The sequence below is a fragment of the Cnephaeus nilssonii genome, assembly GCF_951640355.1.
Source record: "Cnephaeus nilssonii genome assembly, chromosome: 9".
NCBI lineage: Eukaryota > Metazoa > Chordata > Mammalia > Chiroptera > Vespertilionidae > Cnephaeus > Cnephaeus nilssonii.
Genome location: NC_137080.1, coordinates 51,275,374 through 51,294,765, shown reverse-complemented (window position 1 = coordinate 51,294,765; position 19,392 = coordinate 51,275,374). Strand labels below are relative to the sequence as shown.

Genomic DNA, 19,392 nt, shown 5'->3' with positions numbered 1-19,392 from the left:
AAGAATCTCCAAAATTAAAAGTATGTTATAAAAATGAAACACCTTTCTAGGACAAAAAGTACTAATACATTTAACCATAAATTAAATCACATTGTTTATAATATATAATCCTATAATTTTATATGAATATGGACCATTATGTGATATTTTCATTAATTCAGATGGATGCTGTACTCACAAAATTTACTTTTTCTGCACAACTGGAAAAAAGAATCAACAAACACCTCATAATTAGTTCTCATTCATTTTAAGAATATGACATATATAATATGTTATATATATCAAGTTTATCAATCTGAATAAGAGATAAAAAAACAATGACTAAGCTGCAACTTTTATATACTTGGGGGGTTAAAACACTGTACTAGTCAGTAATGGCTTAATTATAGCACTGTCTGGATCATCTACAAAAAAGCAATGATAAAGAGATAAGAGGAATTTAGCAGAGCATCCAGAAATATAAAGATGAAGAATAAAAATCTTAACCACTGGGATAGAAGCTATTCTCCAGTTTATCCATCTGCTTAGTAAATATTGTCTTAACTTAGTATTTCATAAAATTATAAATACAGTGAATATGACAAATTAAAAGATGTTAAGAGTCCTCCACGTATGTCAGTGTTCTATGTGATTTCAGAGGAATGACATCTTATTGGGGAAATATTTCATGATTTCCTTTAGAGGACAATGATAATTATTAAATTACTAAATTACAAGACTAAATACTTCCTTATTAAAGCATACACAAAAACCACATAACATGCAGAGAGCTATTTCCTAAATTAAACTTCAAGTTTAATTAATAATGGCACCTAAATTTTTTTCTAAGAACTTAATTCATGTATAAATAAACTTCTCTATCACAATTTTAGGTCAACTCATAAAATAATTTGGCAGAGTATAAATTACAGTTAATTCTTTATTTCTGCCCATTATTCTTCTTCAGAGACTGAGAATTTGAATGTTAGGTCTTACCTGACCAGGTTCTGTTCCAGTAACAGTCAAGTCTTGGATGGATCTACGTCTTGGCTGTCCGTTGCCTTTTAAAAAATAAAAAAAGTAAAATACCAAAATCTATTCAGACATACAGTAAGGATTTAATCGCTACAGTAGGAAGTTCAAATTTGTTGCTCCTGGAATCTATACAAAATGTTTGTGAGAAAAAAACTGAATTTATTATTTAAAAAAATAAAAAGAAAGGTGTAAAAAAAATAAAAAAGGGAAGAGAAACAGCTGGAATGTTTTAACTCAAAAGTTGCCAGCCTACAACAAAGCATGTCCTAATACAATAACCACTCCTACCACACGAGTAGCTGCTGAACTCTCTCCCACCATCTTCTGTCATGTATTTAAATAGATGAATGCTGGGGGGGTGGGGCTGATGACGGCATCTATTTCAAGGGCCTTACGTTAGAGCTTCTACAGCAAGACAGCTATCAGGTTGTAAGACACGACTGACTTTAACCAACAACAGTACCTTCTTCATTTTAGGGCCTAAAAGGATGCTTAGGCTTAAAATTTATTAAACCCAGTCACACTTACTTAAGCCCATTAGTCTTTGTCAGAATCAGGTAATCTACTGGTTGTGAACAACAACTCTTTAATATCCCACTGGAGATGAATGACTCTCATTCTGTTCTCAAATATACAGCTTGTTTAAATGGGCTATTGAGTTAATCCTGCTTTAGGAACTTCTGTGCTGTAATAACTTAAAAATCAATTAATGAAAGAATTCTACAAATTTAAGTCTTCAACAAAAGAGAATGAATTAAGCATTAGCTTCACTCAGCACTTTTATTTGGGATGAGAGATCAGCTGTCTAAAAGGAAACACCAAAATATTATGAGTAACAGCTGACACAATACTCGAAATTCTTTTGACTCTGAAAGCTATATTATGCAATTTCTCAACTGTGGGCAGCCCCAGGAACATGTACTCTAATAGCTGTGCCCTGATCAGCAGGCAGAATTCATTCTTAAAATTTACACTTCCATACCCTAAGTATCTTATTTTAAACCAATCAGCAATATAATTTAGCATATTAATCCATTAGACCCCATTACTACTTTACACATAAACTAAAAGGATCTTATAATAAAATAATGTCTGATGCAATAATGTGTAGTGAATACAAAAACTCAAATGTATAGCCACCCTTGAAAAGTGTTTTAGAATTCTTTATATAATTATAACTCAGACATATACTTAAAATTTCATTTTATTCCAGTTCCAACTTTTGATTACAAACTAACAAGGCAATAAACTGCACATTTATTGAATCAGGCACACTAAGATACTTTTATGAAAACTTTTAACTATTCCTGTTTTTGAAAGACAGAAAAGATCCCCACTACCATGACTAATAAGCAATTTTAGGCACATTTCATTCAACACAATCATTCTAAAATTAGCTTACATGAGATAGGCTTGTAAAAGTGTCTGGAATTCTCTTTTCAGATAAGCAACATTTGTGAACCTAGGGAACCACCCAGCACGTGTCTAAAAATCATTACATCACCATTGCAATAACAACAAAAACAAACTCAAATCTAGGTGGAGGTAAGAGAAAAGGGAAGTAAAAACTTTTAAGGAAATAGGGTAAAGAAGAGCTGACAGTTCACAAATGCCATAAAATGAAAAATCTTTAAGCTACAGCATGAGTCAAAGCAAGCAATATTAAGCAATGTATTTAATTAGCATAACCATAGCAGAAACCATCTGGCAAATAGTTCAGACAAAGCAGAAAAGGATTACAATCAACAAATACTTGTTGCTCCAATATTAAGTTTTAGGTCGTAATTTAGAAATATGAATGTAAGAAAAAATCAAATGCCTATAATTAAAAATGGAAATTACTGGGTGTGTTCTTAGTAAATTTAGATTGATTCTGAATTTTTTTGCAACTAAATACTAATTTAGAAACTCACTTATTTTACATTTTTAATGGTTCCTTGATATGTGCATACCTATGTTACACATGGTAATATAAAAGAACAAAAAGTAGAAAAGAGGAGCAAGATGCCTCTCTAACCAGGGTTTCTTAGCACTGGCACTATTGACATTTTAGGCTGGACAATTCTTGGCTGTGGTAGGCTGTCCGGTATAGTGTTGATGTTTAGCAGGATTCCCTAGCTTCTGCCTACTATATGTCAGCAGCACCTGCCAACTGCGACAACCAAAAATGTTTCTAGACATTGCCAAATGTGCCCTGGGCGGAGGAGAGGGGGGGCAAATTCACCCTGATTGAGAACCACTGAGACTATTATTTTCTCCTATTCTCTCTCTCATCTTGTATAGTACTGGCTGTATTGCCCACTGTGTGTGTGTGTATGTGTGTATGTGTATGTGTTTACCCCTAAGACCTGGATTAAAATTGTACTACCATTTGCCTAAATTTTCCTGATTCCCTCAAACATTTAATATAATCACAGCTCAGCAATATGTATGTAAAATGTTGCCACTTTAGTTAGAATATTATTCCCTTAAACATATAGTACCTTTTACCATGAAATAAAATGATCTCAAGTACTTGTTAATTTTGAAAACAACCCATGACTCAATAAATAAAATTACAATGTAAGAAATAGGTTAACTCTATTCTCTGAACAGCAATAGTAATGATGTAAAACAAACTACTTTGATAAACAGAATGAAAAGTAATTCCTCTAAAAGAAATGGTTTTGTATACACAAAATGGACCCTAGGAATTGTATAATTTATATTTTATACATATTTATAATTTATATGTATGCTAATTCCTGGCCACTGAACCTCAATTATAATTTGTTAAACAGGCACAATTTATTAAACACTATGTAAAAGACATTGACCAGACAGTTCTGATACAATCAAAACTAAATAACAAAGACACTGTCTCTATCCTCAGTTTTCAGTTTTCTAGAGGAGAAAAAAAACACTAGGTATTAAATAGTATGCTAAAAGCATAATCATAGGCAAAGTACCAGAGTGCTAGAGAATTCACCCAAAGAACACCCATGAATGTGTGGGAGGAAAATTGTAATTTTCTTATCAAAATTTGGGGGTGGGAGGTAAAGGAAAACCTAAAGCAGAGGGATAAAGAAATGATAATTTGGATAACATGTATTAACCAATATTGAAGGTCACACATGCCATTAAAGCTTCTATCAAAAATGGTGATTTAGATTCATCTATAAGATCATCATCCTAAGAAATAAAAGCAATTTACCAACTTGAAGTACCATGTGTGAGTTAGATATAAAAAGTAATATGTGGAAAGATTCTCCTGATAATGCACAAGAATCAGAATTGAACATGATTCTTTGGCAAGATACCATGCGAAACAGCAAATCTCATTTAATTTTACTTTCTGTTTTCTAAGTTAAGGCAAAATGGTATTTAGCAGTCCTCTTTTCTCAACTTCATATTTCACTTGCTACCAACAGAAAGAGGCTGGGATAGAAAGCCTAGCGGACACCCCTAAAATAGTAACTAAGAAAGAAAGGAGCCAAGGACAACAAATATTTTTTAAATAGTTGTTTCCTCTTTCTGCTGGATGCAAAAAAGGTCTGGGTTCAGTTTATCTACTCACCTAAAAGCTGAGAGGAAGTTGGTAAAATCTGGGCAGGCATTCTCCCTTCTGTGAAAAGATTTACTTTGCCTTCTATTTTATCCTCATTTTTGGATATCTGAGGTATCCTGTCAAGCCCACTTCAGTGTAGATAAATGTATACATTTTCAATCTGTCTCCCTAATTATTGCATGCAAGGTATCTATTTTCATGTCCTACAAAAATTGGAGCAAGAAGCATTTTGTAAGTACCAGGGATCATTATTCCGGTTCCACAGTTATTAGACCAACTCAGGTGGCCTATGATACCTGATATGACGATCTCAGGGACATCCAGAATGTTGCCAAATGAAGCAGTTTTACGATGGCCCCGTTTAGGCTTGGAACAGGCTGCAAAAACACATATACACAGTATACATGCAAACAACCACAAAAGTAACACAGAAAACAATAAATTACAAAAACAAAATAGTTTTCAAATAGTTATGTTAATAACACTCCGTGCAGAAAGGCATGCAGAACTATCTGACTTTTCATCCATGCTCAGAAAAGGCGTGATTAAGGAGCAAACAACTACCAATACAAGATGTTTCACACACTGGCTTTAATTAGCAGAAGAAAAAAACAGAAAAGCAAAAAAAAAAAAAAAAAAAAGGACAGAGACAAACAAAGCTGCAAGGTAATGAGGAAGCTAAATACAAATATGTTCATAGAAATAATCTACCTAAGTGAAACCACTCATATACCATGGAGGGGCTAGGATGAAAGTGGGGAGGAAGGGAGGAGTTAAAAGAAATAAGCTACCATATTTGTTTTAATATAAAAATACAGGGATATATGTTCAAGTTAGGTGTTTTTTGAAGTGTGCTATAAAGTAGAATTCTTTGGTTAAATGATAATTATTGCATCAAAGTATAAAATGTATATGTTTTTATAATTATAAATATTTATATACACTGAGTGGCCAGATTATTATGATCTCTGAACGCATAATAATCTGGCCACTCAGTGTATACCCTATATAATAAAAGGCTAATATGCAAATTGTCCCCTTGACCAGGAGTTCGACCAGCAGGCAGACCGGCCAACCGTCCATGTCCCCTCCCCCTGGCCAGGCTGGCCGGACCCCACCCATGCACGAATTCATGCACCAGGCATCTAATATATATATATATAGTGACTAGATTATTATGCGTTCAGAGATCATAATAATCTGGTCACTCAGTGTATACTTCTAGTAGACTGAGTTATTTATTGTAGTTTCCAAAGTTTAGGGTGCATTCCTGCTAAACATGAATAGTGTTGAAAAGCTAGAGAAAATTAACCTTTCAAAGTAAGGTAATTTACTAAAAACATCAGAACTGTGTAGAATTCAGTGACTGTTCAATAGCACCTGTTCTACATTTAGGCAGAAAAAGGATAGGGTAATTTAAATGCATATGGTTATCTTTAACCTAGTGAAATATCATTTCTGTAAAGATTATAAACCAGTACCTGACTAGAATATTGACACCGGCAGATATAAAATTATTATAGCACTATTTCCTGTTTTAAGGAAGAAATCACTATTTGGCAGGTCTATTTTGAATGATATCACTGAAATGGAAAAGATTCCCCAAAGTGTGAGGGCATATCCCTATTCATCTAATACTATAGTGAGACACAATTCCTCCACAGAAACACTTGTGACTCATAGAGACCAGAAGAGCTTACCAGTGGCTATTGACCTCCAATCAACTTGATCGTTTCTGAAGACCCATCTGTATGGCAGAGACTGCTGGTGCCCTCCCAATCATTATTTTCTCCTTTTTCTTATCAACAGAGCCCTGACTTTACTCTGGAAAAGCTCCATGAAGAGCTTGGATATGTGCCCTTTGGCCTTCTCCTAATTTTTCCTTCCTGCTGTCTGGATTGTGTGGATGTGATGATTGGAGCTGTAACAACAATCTGGAGCACCCAAGTATCTATGAGGATGGAAACCACACAATAGGGTCTATGGCACAAAGGGACAGAAGGAATCTAGTCGCCTAATGATCATGGAGCCTACCTCCAGATTTGTTTAAGTGTGAACAATAAGAGTTTAATTGTTAGACACTGTTATTTTGGACATTCTGTTATATCGACCTGATTCTAACGCTGATTAATAAAATCACTGATCATGATTAGTTGAAGTCAAGTATAGTATGACTGTCCTCTGGACAACTTCTATCTGAAAAGAGTTCCACACAAAATGAGAATATTTAATTTAGGAAAAAAACAAATGAATGACAAAAAATGTAAAAAAACAAAACAAAAACCTGGTTAGCTAATTTTTAAAATATATATATGCTAATATACATGTACATACATATATAACTATGGGACACTATGAAAGATTATTATTTTTTTTATATTTCCACATTTTTCACAAAAGAAATGTATTTACTTGTATAATGAGCTTCCCTCCACCTCTGGAGGAATCACAAAGAAGGCAAATTAAACCACCATTACTAAAATGAAGCCTAGCTAGAAAAGAAGGTTAGATGTTTACTCAGGTAACAACACATAAAATTTTTGTGTGTGACCAGTCCTTCCATAATTAATAATTTTAAGAACTGATAAAATGGAAAAGTTAGTGTTTTCAAGATCAAATATAATTAACATAATCTTTTATTTTACAATTAAAAGCATTAACCACAACCAAATTATATATGAATCTGGAGTACATTTTTTTGCTAATTTCAAAACAAGATATTTGCTATTATTTGAATTTAGCACAAAATTCTAGTAGAATCACTCAATCTTCCAGCCCTGGCCGTTGTGACTCAGTTGGAGTGTTCTCCCATGCACAAGAAGGTCGCTGGATAGATTCCTAGTAAGGAAACTTTCCTGGGTTGTGGGTTCGATCTCCTGTCGGGGTGCATATGGGAGACAACCAATGTATCTCTCTCACATCAATGTTTCTCTCTCTCTTAAAAAATTAAAATATTAAAAAACTTGCAAAACAAGGTTTTGGTAAAATTTCAATTTCGCATTTAGATTTATTTTCTGCTCATGTTTACATTGAAAGAATAACATTTGATAAAATCTGTAATTAGTAACGTATACTGTATGGTCCAAATAATTTTATAAGCCCTATCATCTTCCTTATTTGCAATTTGAGAGAAATGTGTAAATTATTGCTAAAAGTTAGAAAGTATACTGTAAGCCTACTTCCTGCTTCAAAAATTTTTAAGACACAAAAATCCCTGATAATCCCACTACTGAAACAACTGAAACTATCATTTTCACTCCTCTTCACACTTCTATTTCCTTTTTACCTGTAGTTGCAGCAATCCTGGCTTCTATTTCAGACATGTCAGCACTCATCCTCTTGCCCTCGGAGGTTGGGGGCAAGCTCTCTACGCTGTTCCCACGGGAAGCTCCCAAGCTTAAACGGCCAGATTCACTCTGTTAAAATTACAGGTCAATGTGAATTACTTGAAACTCTTTGGATTTAAAATCCTAGACAGCCTAGAAGGAGGAAAAATACCAACTGGGATTCTTATGAGTTCTGTTTCTGAAAGAAAAGGGAAGTTTTCAGGGAAAGGGAGCTACGGGGTTAAGGGAGAGCAAGCTGTAATACTGGCCTTCAGAGAAGGGTGGTCACTGGAGTTAAATGCCCCAATTATTAGTTAACCTAAATGCCTCAGGCAAGATGAATAAAATCACACCTTAAATAGCAAAAATGTAATATATCTGAACAACATGAAATGATAGATTTAGGACAACTTTAACTGGATGGTACAACCAAGAAATAGCCATTTGACATTTTTAAACATTAACCATTAAAGTTAGGAATCACCATAGAGAGCGAGCTGCACAGTTGGCAAAGGCAGCAATCATCAGAAGGGAAAACAATTTGGTAATAGGAGTTTCTCATATGTCTCTACTCTTAAGCTTATCTGTTTCAGAAACAAGATTCAGAATTTGTATAATGAAAGATGGCAAATCATTTCAGTTGGTATAACATTATGACTACCAAGGTTACCATATGATTTTACTTTAATAACAAAACAAACCTGTTGCTTTGCCTGATTTTTCAATAATTTTGATTCTAAGCGTTTAATAGTATCATTTGTGGAAGGAACTTGCTCCATATTAGTGTCACTTTTATTACTGGTATTTGTAGAAGCAATGTCCATGAATGAGCCTAGGAAAGCAGAAACATTTATGAATAATAAATACAAATGCTTCATCAACATGTAATGTAAATTCTTTTCTAAACTAGCAAGACATAAATAGAAAATAAGACTTTCTAAGCTAATGAAGATAGCCCCCCAAAAAACTTTTAAGTGAAATTTAAGAATAGCACAAAAAGGGAACCAAAATACTTAAATAGTCTTCTCATAGTCAAAGATGCTTTAAAGTTGTTAGCCTGAACTAATAGAATGAAGTGCCTATTAATCAAGATAGGGAAGATCAAGGTAGGAGTGAGTTTGAAGGGAGTACCAGGAGCTTAGTGTGAAAAATGATGTTTGAATTCCTATTAGATATCATGCAAGTAGTTGGATGAGTGTAGAGTTCAGGTCTGGGATGGAGCAAAACATCGGTAAATAGACAGTACATAAAGCTATGATATTAAATGAGATTACCAAGGAAATGAGTGTAGACAGATAAGCAGAGAGTCTAAATTAATGAGCCCTGGGCACTCTAACATATATAGCCTGGGAAGATAAGAAATAATCAGCATAGGAAACCATCAGAATAGTGGCCAGAGATATAAGACAATCTAGGCTAGTATGGGATCCTGAAGACCAACTGAAGAAAATCCTGTAAGAAGGAGTGTAATGAATTTTATCAAATGCTACTGATAGTCAAAAAAGATGAGAACTTAAAATTATTCATTTATATATAATAATCTGGAGATAACTGGTGACAACGTGAGAAGAACAATTCTGAAGTACTGGTATAATAAAAGCTTGAAGAGGAGAGGACACAAGAGAATGGGAAGAGAAGCTAGAAAATCAAATATAGACTGTATATGCTCTGGGAATGATACCAGTAGAAAGGCTAACACTGATGACGCCAGAGACAGAGGGAAGGATTGCTGGAATGGGATTTAATACACAAGTTCACAGGCTTGCCTTTGGCTAGAAGCAGGGGCAGTTCAGCCATAGTAACGGAAGAAAATGCAGAGTAGATGGGCAGATATAGTGAAGGAGCTTGTGGAAACCATCTACTGATTACTCCCATTTTTTCAGAGAAATAGTAAACAAGGTCAGCTGAGAGTGAGGAGAGTTTAAAGTTTGAGGAGAGAGGCTAAAATATAAAATTAAATCATCTAGGAGAGGCGAGATGTACTAAAATAAAGTACAACTGTCCAGGAGCATTAAATAGAGATTTGAGGATAGTAAATGTGTGTCATCTCCAGCCACATTCAGCTGCACTGATATGTGGAGTAAGCTGAGAGTCAGATTTAACCAGGCCTGTGGTTTAGCCAAGCAAGCTTGAGTAAAGGGCTAGAAGGCTGAGAATTATTCCCAATGGAATTATAATAGCTGCTTGGAATTAAATGGAGGAAAAAAGGAAGAACTTAGAGGAGGACTGAGGATCAGTGAAAACATCAAAGGGTTAAAAGTCAAGTATAAAAACAGGGAGAGGGTTTGAAAGCAGAAGCAAAATACAAAACAAAACAGAATTTTAGAGTTCACTTTAAAATTTAGCACAACTAAAATATTCAGTAAAACTGGAATTTGGAAATAACTAGCCAAACAGTAACCAGCTTAAAATAAATATAATTATTTTTGAGGTGGGAGATATAGGTCAGTGAAAATATTTGTCAATGAAAATAAAATTTTGAGTATATACATACATATACCTTTTAATTTTAATAATAAAATGTCATGATGTATTCCCAAATATATATTTAGTACAATTTTTCTAAGTTAGATTATTATTTCTATCTTTTTTTAAAAAAATTTCTTATTTATTTGAGAGAGAGAGAGAGCAAGGGAGAGATAGAAACATCGATGAGAGAGAAACATTGATCTGCTGCCTCCTGAATGCCACCTACTGGGGGTTGAGTCCGCAACCTGGGATAGAACCAGTGACCTCTTGTACATGGGTTGATGCTCAACCAAATGAGCCACACCAGCCAGAGCTCTACTATCTTTTTTGATGACCATAATCTATGAATCAATCCCACTTCTTCATATTTAGAAAACCGAGGAACTCTGAACTAAAATTGTAGAATAGTCTCTGTAAACTCTTCTATAAAGAGCAAAAAAAATAAGGTGAGCATAATGAAGAACTATGTTGTTACATATATTTACAATAATTTCTAATAGTATTTGATCTAGCAGTATCTATATATAAACTATCTTTCAAAGAAAGAATAGCATTCACAGTAATATGATATCCAATCGCTTTATATATAACTATGCAAGAATTCCAAGACATGGAAGCACAACTTTAGTAACTCTTTAATCTTGGACCTTCATGAAGAATGGTGCACCTGGAAACTCAAAATGTAATCAGTCTTATGAAATGAAGAAATTAAACTGAAAATGGGAATTATAATTTTATGGGAAAGACACAAAAAAAATTTAGATGATTATTCTTCTGATCTCTCTGCTTACCTGTACTGGTGGCTGAGTTGCTCTGTCCCTCATCCGAGTACTGACAGGGATACTGCAGGGGCTCATCTGCTCCTGGAAAGTACTACAGATAAAAAGCAAATCCAACTTAAAATTCCTTTCATACAACTGAAATCCTATACAATTAACTTGAAAAGTACATCTGAATTATTTTGCTGTCATGGGACTTGAATGCAGCAAAGATGCTGCTTTATTTTCCTTAAGGCACATAGTGAATTTGTAGATATCTAAGTTTTTGATATTTATAAAGATGACAATAACATGCTCCTTTTCTGAATTTCAATTGTGATCAATGCCATCCTATATAATAAAAGCCTAATATGCTAAGTGTCCGGTCGGCCGTTCAACCAATCAAAGCATAATATGCTAATGATATGCTAAGGTCACTCAATCGCTCCTATGACATGCACTGACCACCAGGTGGAAGACTCTTCGACGGGTAGGAGAGCTTGCTGCTGGGGTCTGGCTGTTTGGGACTGAGCGAGATAAGCCGAACACACCCTAGAGCCCTCTCATGGTCCCTCCCAGGCTGGCTAACCACCCGCGTCCCTCCCCAGCCCCGATCGTGCATCGGTGGGGTCCCTCGGCCTAGCCTGCACCCTCTCGCAACCCAGGACCCCTCGGGGAATGTCGGAGAGCCAGTTTCAGCCTTATCCCGCAGGCCAGGCCAAGGGACCCCACTGGTGTAGGAATTCGTGTACCGGGCCTCTAGTGTATTAAAGAATGCAGAGACCAGAATCTTGAAGAAAACAGCAAATATTCTCTAAGGGATCATATGACATACAATAGTATCATTCCTCACAGTTATCTAAAACATATTTATGTTCTCAAAGTAGTGATGTAAACTTCCAAATTGTTGAAATGATTGTTAGTCTGATAACTGAGATTGGTGTGCCACAGAATGATTGTTAGAACTAATATTTTAAACAAAAGGAAAAGATTATGCATATCTCTCTATGACCTGGACATATTAGAAACATTTAGTGCACAAAAAAATTAGAATTTAAGAGAAAAAAATTTTCTTTTCAAATTAAACAAAACATATTAAGCACAATTACAATTTGACCAATTTATATATCCCAATGTTTTAAGGTATGTGACTCTAGAGACTAAGTTGTTTTCTTATGAAAATATCTTTAGGGCCCAGAATTCTATATATGTATGTAGCTGATACCCAAATATGATAGTTAGTTTTAATCAGATTAGTTCAAGCTGATTTGTCTAAATTATTTTCAACAGAATGAACAAACTAAATCTTTGGCCATTTAGGAAATCACTTAGCTATAGTTAAGGATATTTGAAGATTCTTCTACTGAGCAAATTGTTTTGAAATTCAGGTACTTTTATAGTATGTTAACTTTTAAAGTCAAGGTACCACTTGATAGATTTTAGAGTCCTAAAATTTAGAGTCCTAAAATTATTCAAATAATTCTAAAAGCATCTGATTTATAGTCTAGGAAATTTTGATAATCATTTAAAAAGGTTGTTCTAAATTTAAAAATTCTATAAATTCTAGAAAATAATTTAACTTTTTAATGGCAAATGAAAGGCAGAAAATATTCAACGAAAAAACAAAAGGTAAAAAATCACTTGTGTCTACAAATGCAATTTCTCTATTGCCCTGCATAAGTGACTGCTTGATAAAGAAAATTAAAAATTTAGTTTAGCAAGTGTTAAGAGTCATAAAATACCTAGGTCCTGTAAAGGCCTTAGAGACCACCTAATTGCAGATGAGGCAACAGGCCCAGAAACAAACACATTTACCCACTAAGTTAAGCAGGAGGAAAAAGCAAGTCCCAAAACCTAGTCTAGCCCCTTTTCATTTTAAAGAACTAAATCCTCCCCCTCGCCCCCCGCCGCCCAATAGCATTTCTTCCTCTGATTATTGAGTAATAAATGTCTTTTGTAACTTGGAAAATACAGAAAAATATAAAGCAGAAATTAGCAATAATGTTCTTTTACTTTAAAACTCCATTGAAACTGAGTACACATCACATTCCCCTAAACCCAAAGCCCCTCAAAAGAAGGATTATACCCGCATCAAGTGAGTCATTATTTTCACAATCTCCTCCATTGAAGGGCGTAGAGAAGGATCTTTAGACCAACAGCGAGTCATCAGGCTCTCAATGGGCTTAGGTAAATTTTTGATCAGTGGTGGTCGAGTACCTATGAATAAAAATTAAAGGAGGGGGAAAGAATTATTTACCCAAAGAATATTGTCAGCTTTTTATATGTATTTCTAAAACAGTATTTATTTTATAGATCTGTAATTTAAGATTTTTTTGGAGTAATAAAAGTAGGGTTTTTTAAAATTTTATTTGTCTTTTAGGTTAACACTGTATTTTCATAAAGGGGAGAAGCTACACCTTTTAAAAAGTTCAATGAAAAAGTTTATATTCAATATGGTAATAGTAAGCCTGAGAATAATATTTCACTTGTTACAAATATTCTTTAACAAATAATAATGGCTTAATTTGTGTTTAAGAAAAATGAAATGGTAGCTTGGGGTAATCTTACTTGAACTATATTTTCAGATTCACTGCAAAAATTTCAAAAGTGTTTGAAAAATCATCTTCCATTCCTAAAAACTTATCTCCAAATGACTCCTTTGTGGGAGGGAGTCCTTTTGGCTGCTGTGAATCAATCATTTCATAAGCTGAAAACAGACAATTTCTGTGTAATTACCAAACTGTAATATTATAAGTAAGGTCTCCAACTTAAAGAAGGCCTCAAATACAATGAAACCTTTGTAATTTTACCAATTAATAAATTAGTTCTTTTATCCCTTACTTCACTGACATTCAATTATTTACTGACAACTGACAGAGAGGGGAAAAAAAAGTCTTGGTCAATGCTCTGGTATTCTCTACAATGACATCACAGGAAGCAAAATGATAGGTAGTACAGGAAACTGGTAAAGTGTTAAGATTACTCAGATGATAGTACTGTTTGATAAGTCTGCAAATGACCTAAATAGTTAGGCAGACATCTGTGCATCACTTGTGAAATAGTGTATTAAAATGCCAGTAATCAGAATGATTATAATCAAGTGACAGAAATTAAATAACAGACAGTGATGTTAAAAGTTAGGAAGGTTAAGCAATTTTCCTTCATGAAGAGTTTATTTTCCCAAAGCAAATGTGAAGTAACTTGATTAATGAAGAAGATGAATTCTAAAATCATGGGTCGTTAAAAACATTCTAATTAGAAATATAAAATGAATAGAAGGGATGTAAGGACATTGAATCCATAAATCAACATAACTTAAAAACGTGAAGACTGAAGTCAGAAAGATATAGACTGAATCCCAGAATATATAAATACCAGTTATAATCTTTCTTTAAATCCTCACCCAAGGATATGTTTATTGATTTGAAGGAGAAAAGAGAGGGAGAGAGAGAAACATTGATCAGTTTCCTCCTGTATTTGTCCCTACCAGGGATCAAATCCAAAACCCAGGCATGTGCTCTGGAATCAAACTAGGAATCAAACCCACAACCTTTTTGGTATGGGATGATGCTCCAACCAACTGGGCCACCCGGCTGGGGCACCAGCTATTAATCTTGTGTGTGACCTTGGGCAAGATACTGAACCTCTCTAGGTCTCAGTTTCCTAATCTGTAAAATTAGGAAAAGTAATTTTAAAAGTAAAATGAGGCAATCATAGTATTCGCCTCATAAGGATGAGTAAGATATAAAGAAAAAATATATTGAACACTTTGTGTTTTGCCTTTCTGCATAGCTTAAATAACAACTCTTATTATTATTCTTTGCTTTAATCTCTCCAGTGAGATCCTTGTGCTTCCTCAGGAGAAAAAGCTAACTCCCCAATGATCTTAACGATGTGAGAGATTTTATATACTTATTAATTTTTAAATTTATTTCCTCCACAGAGTCCAGGCCGATGCTTCTCTATCCCCTAAGTAGTTAGTTGGTTCCCGCTGACTACTGATAACCTTGCTCAAATCAGCACAACCAGCAGAACCCCTCAGCCTTGTGCAAAGGTCAGGACCACTCTAAGCCCTGCCCTGCCTGATTTTGGGTTGTGGGGATGGTGGGATACTGATGGCAGAAATGTATTCTGGTACCAAAGATGTTAAAGATAAATGGTCTTCTTTGGGGGAGAAACAATTTCTCATATAGGGAATATTCAAATATATTTTTTAAAATGTTGTTTCACAAACCGTTATGAACAGCCCACATGATACGGAAAGCTGGGCCACCAATCTCATCAAAGGGTTTCCGACGCGTTATCACTTCCCAAAGGATAATACCCCAGCTGAAGACGTCACATTTTTCACTGTAATTGCTACCTACAAAAAAATGTAGTACAATTTCAATACTTTTTTCCTCGTGATTTAAAGAAACAACTGTTTTCATAAATTTTAAGAATGTGTACAAACAAGAGGAGCCCACATGCAGAGCTGAGAAATTACTCTTTCTGAAGTTCCTTAAATCTTTGCAAAAAATACCTTTCTAATGAATTAAGTGTTAATAATAAACTAGAAAATCTACTTTAGAAAGTTAGTCATGTTGTACCTTTTCATTTGGGGCAGAGAATGAAACACTTGTACATTACTTTCTATATTTTTTTAATCTTAAATTTTCTTCTCCCATTCTCTTGCTGAAAAGCACTATCCTATTACTGAAGCAGAAGAAATATCTAATTTAGTGTTAAGATTTTCTTTTCAATATATGGTAAGATAGAATTCTTAATTTGAAAACTTAAAAATAAGTTGTAAACAGTGAATATTATGAATAACAAATTTACAGTTGGCAGATTATGCAGCAAAATTTAAAGGATTTATAAGTTGGTGGGTGAATCATTACAATAAACAGCCAACCCCCCAACAAAAACTCAAACCTCAAACAACCCACTATAAGAATGAACAATTATAATAGCAGCTCTTCATGTACTTAGCGTACCATATGTACTACACATGCATTTAGCAGTGCACTGTAAGCATTACAATGATGTTAGAATCTAATTTGGGCTAAATGTGTTGACACCTTTCGGAAGTAAAAAAATCTGCAAGGCCTAATAGTCTGAGCTTTGCTGCTCTAAACAATTAACAATAACTTTTATTTCTCTTTTTTTTGTGTGTGTAAACAAATATTTTTGGTCTCCATACTATAGGAATGCTGTTATTTTAACTCACAGAAAGGTATATTAAATACATGATTTTTAAACAATGCTAAATTATATGCACTCTGTATTTGAACTTGAAAACATTATTATTATGAGGCATTGTTTAACTCTGTATAATTTAATACTCGCTTGTCCACTAACTTTTAAATTGAATTTTATGGCAAAATGGTTCCACTCAAATGACCAGTTGCATAGCAAATTTCTTTCTCTCAGGCGGGTGGCTAAAAACGAAAACCAAAAAAAAAAAAGCCTTCAAATTCATAAAAAATAAAAGAATAAACCTTAATCAGAATCTGATTACTGAACATATTTGAATTTTATGGGCATTCTTGTGTCCTAACATACAAATCATACATATTCAGTTAAACTTTTCATATTTAAACAACTTGATGTTTTTATAGAGAAACCTAGCATAAAATTTATGGATCACTCTTTTAGAACTTGAGTGAAATATAGAGATGTAAAAGAAAGTAAACATAAGCTTATCCTTGTTACTCTTACTACTGTATTTTTGCCCAATTACTTGCATTCTTCCTAAGGCATGCTCATTTAGATGATCAATTTTTAATTCTTAGGAAACCAATACAAAAGCACAGTTAATTCCCATTATTCCTGGTATTTATGTTCTATAAAGTTGCTGTGAACATTGAATTAGTGAACACTGAATCATTTGCTCCTAGTGGAAATACAGGGGTAGTTTCCTGTGAGCCTCTTCATAACAGATTTGTCAACTGACCAATACATAACATGTGTGTTTCTGTTTAAGACACTTTATTGAATATGTTTGTTGATTCATTAATATTGAACTCATCACCAACAGCACTATAACTCATGCCTGAATGAAGATTAGCTAGTACATGTATTTTCTCTGCAAGACACAGGAGAAGCTTCTTATACTTAAGAACACTAGAAAACGATTCAATACTATTCTTGAGGCCATTTTTTGTTTGACCTTAGGTGGGATCATGTGTTTTGGGGAACTCAAAAATTTTCCCTGCTTCACCATGAGTACTGATTTGAAGGTTAGACACAGGTAATTTTACAAGTAGGGAATCTGAGAATGAGGATCAACTGCACATATGCTTGAACTTGCTAGACAACTTAAATCTTGCTATGAGATTTAAAATCTAAGTCTATGTTTACTTAATACCTCCTTAGACTTTAGTATATACCTTATAATTGCATACCATACCAAAATAAAACAATGGGGAAGATCATGAACATATTGGTAATAAGATTACTAATCACATCATGCTTGTCATTTTACCTTCAAAGACTTCAGGTGCCATCCAGGCAGCACTCCCCTTGTTATTGGTCATGTGTGTCTGAATATCACAGGCTGTACCAAAATCACAGATTTTTAAAACTGTCCCCCCTGCGACCAGCAGCAAACTGTTAAAAAAAAAAATCATAGGTTGCAAGATTAATGTTTGATTCTACAAGAGACATCGGTGGAAATAGGGTTAAGCAAAATGTCACCATTCAACTTCTGTGAAATGTTACCTGGTCACCATGACAACTTAAGAGTTCAGAGGAATATCAGGAAAAATTAATTGACCTCTTAGGAAAATTGCTAGAACCACATTTTGATATCTCCATCTCTATCTCCATAATCTTTCCTGACTATAATTTTCTCTGGGCCAAAATAAAATTTAAATCCTAAAATTTACAGATTTATGGTATATGGGTAGATAGAGAATGAAGGTAGTCATTTAAGCTGTGTAATTATGAAATATAAAACATTAAAAACTGAAATGAATTCCTTCCTTTTGTGAGATATTTTCATGTATGTTATTTAATAACTAGGCAGTTATTCCAAAGCCAAAACATGCTCTAATACAGAAGGAAAGGAATACTTTAGGGAGTTGCATCTGATGTTTCTGGCTCTTCCAGGAAAAGGATACTTTGTGCCTGATGCTTGTCTATATCCTCTGAATCGTCAATTTGTTGCTGGAAAAGAGCTATCATTTCCCTGATTTTGCTTTGCTATTCAACTCCATACAGGGGGGATGGAGGACTCAATTTTTATAACCAGCAAAAAAAGAAAAAAGCTAAGTGGCTAAGCGATTTCTTCTTCACTTAGCCAAAATAGGTAGCTGAGACAACAGCCAACAGTCTCAGAAGGCAAGTTAAAAAAATAAAAGTGTCATGAATCTGGGGTTTAAACATTATTTGACCAGGGACCTGGGCATAGAGAAATCACTTTAAGCCTCGGAATAGAAATACAGTACACTAATGAGATGGGGGGAGAGGGAAAGACATGTGAGGACTCTCTCTGTCACAAAAAGTTTTAGCCTTTTAAAGTACTTATTTAGGGATTTTTTTGTTTTGTTATTAATCCTCATCCAAGGGTGTTTTTTTCCATTAATTTTTAATTGGGGAGGTGGGGCAGAAACACATTGATGTGAGAGACACATCGATTGGTTGCCACCCGCACACTCCCTGACAGGGGCTGGGGATGGAACCTGCAACCCAGGTACGCGCCCTTGACTGGAAATCGAACCCACAACCCTTCTGTGTTTTAGCTGACACTCCAACCACTGAGCAACACTGGCCAGGGCTACTTAGGGAATTTTGAAGTTCTTTCAAAGTCCCAGAATCCTCAATATGGAGAAATCCAGAATATTTTCAAATTCTACCCAGATACCAGAATTGCCCTTTTGCCTTCCTATGAAAGGGTAAATAATAACCACTCTGTAAATTTTCCTAGAATATCTACTATATGTGGACATTGTGCTAGCTGTTAGGGATACACAAGGGACCAAGATAGACTTGTCTCTGCTCCCATGAAACTGTCTAGAGGCAACAATATATACTGCAGGCACAAATAAGATAGGCTAAAAGATTCTAAGTTTGCTAATATAAGGTAGGAGTTATTAAAAATAAAATTTAAAATAAAAATGCCACTAAAGACAACATTCTAAAATGTAAGCTTAGCCTGACCAGTGTGGCTCAATGGTAAGTATCAACCTATGAATCAGAAGGTCATGGTTTAATTCCTGGTCAGAGCACATGCCAGAGTTTCGGGCTCAATCCCCAGTAGGGGGTGTAGAGGAGGCAGCCAGTCAATGATTCTCTC

At 34.5% G+C, this 19,392-nt stretch overlaps 1 protein-coding gene across 2 annotated transcripts in view; it reads right to left on the bottom strand.

Annotated features, from left to right (window-relative positions):
• MAP3K7 (mitogen-activated protein kinase kinase kinase 7) overlaps window positions 1–19,392 on the bottom strand; it is a 64,865-nt gene that overhangs the window by 24,478 nt on the left and 20,995 nt on the right. The window contains exons 6-13 of one of the 2 annotated variants that reach the window (XM_079781178.1): window positions 17,581–17,705; window positions 15,349–15,477; window positions 13,201–13,331; window positions 11,148–11,229; window positions 8,589–8,719; window positions 7,848–7,977; window positions 4,858–4,938; window positions 976–1,040 (exon numbers count right to left, since the gene is read on the bottom strand). In XM_079781178.1, the coding sequence (XP_079637304.1) occupies window positions 976–1,040; window positions 4,858–4,938; window positions 7,848–7,977; window positions 8,589–8,719; window positions 11,148–11,229; window positions 13,201–13,331; window positions 15,349–15,477; window positions 17,581–17,705 (874 nt within the window). The remainder of the gene's footprint in view (window positions 1–975; window positions 1,041–4,857; window positions 4,939–7,847; window positions 7,978–8,588; window positions 8,720–11,147; window positions 11,230–13,200; window positions 13,332–15,348; window positions 15,478–17,580; window positions 17,706–19,392) is intronic. The other variant, XM_079781179.1, reaches the window with a different exon arrangement.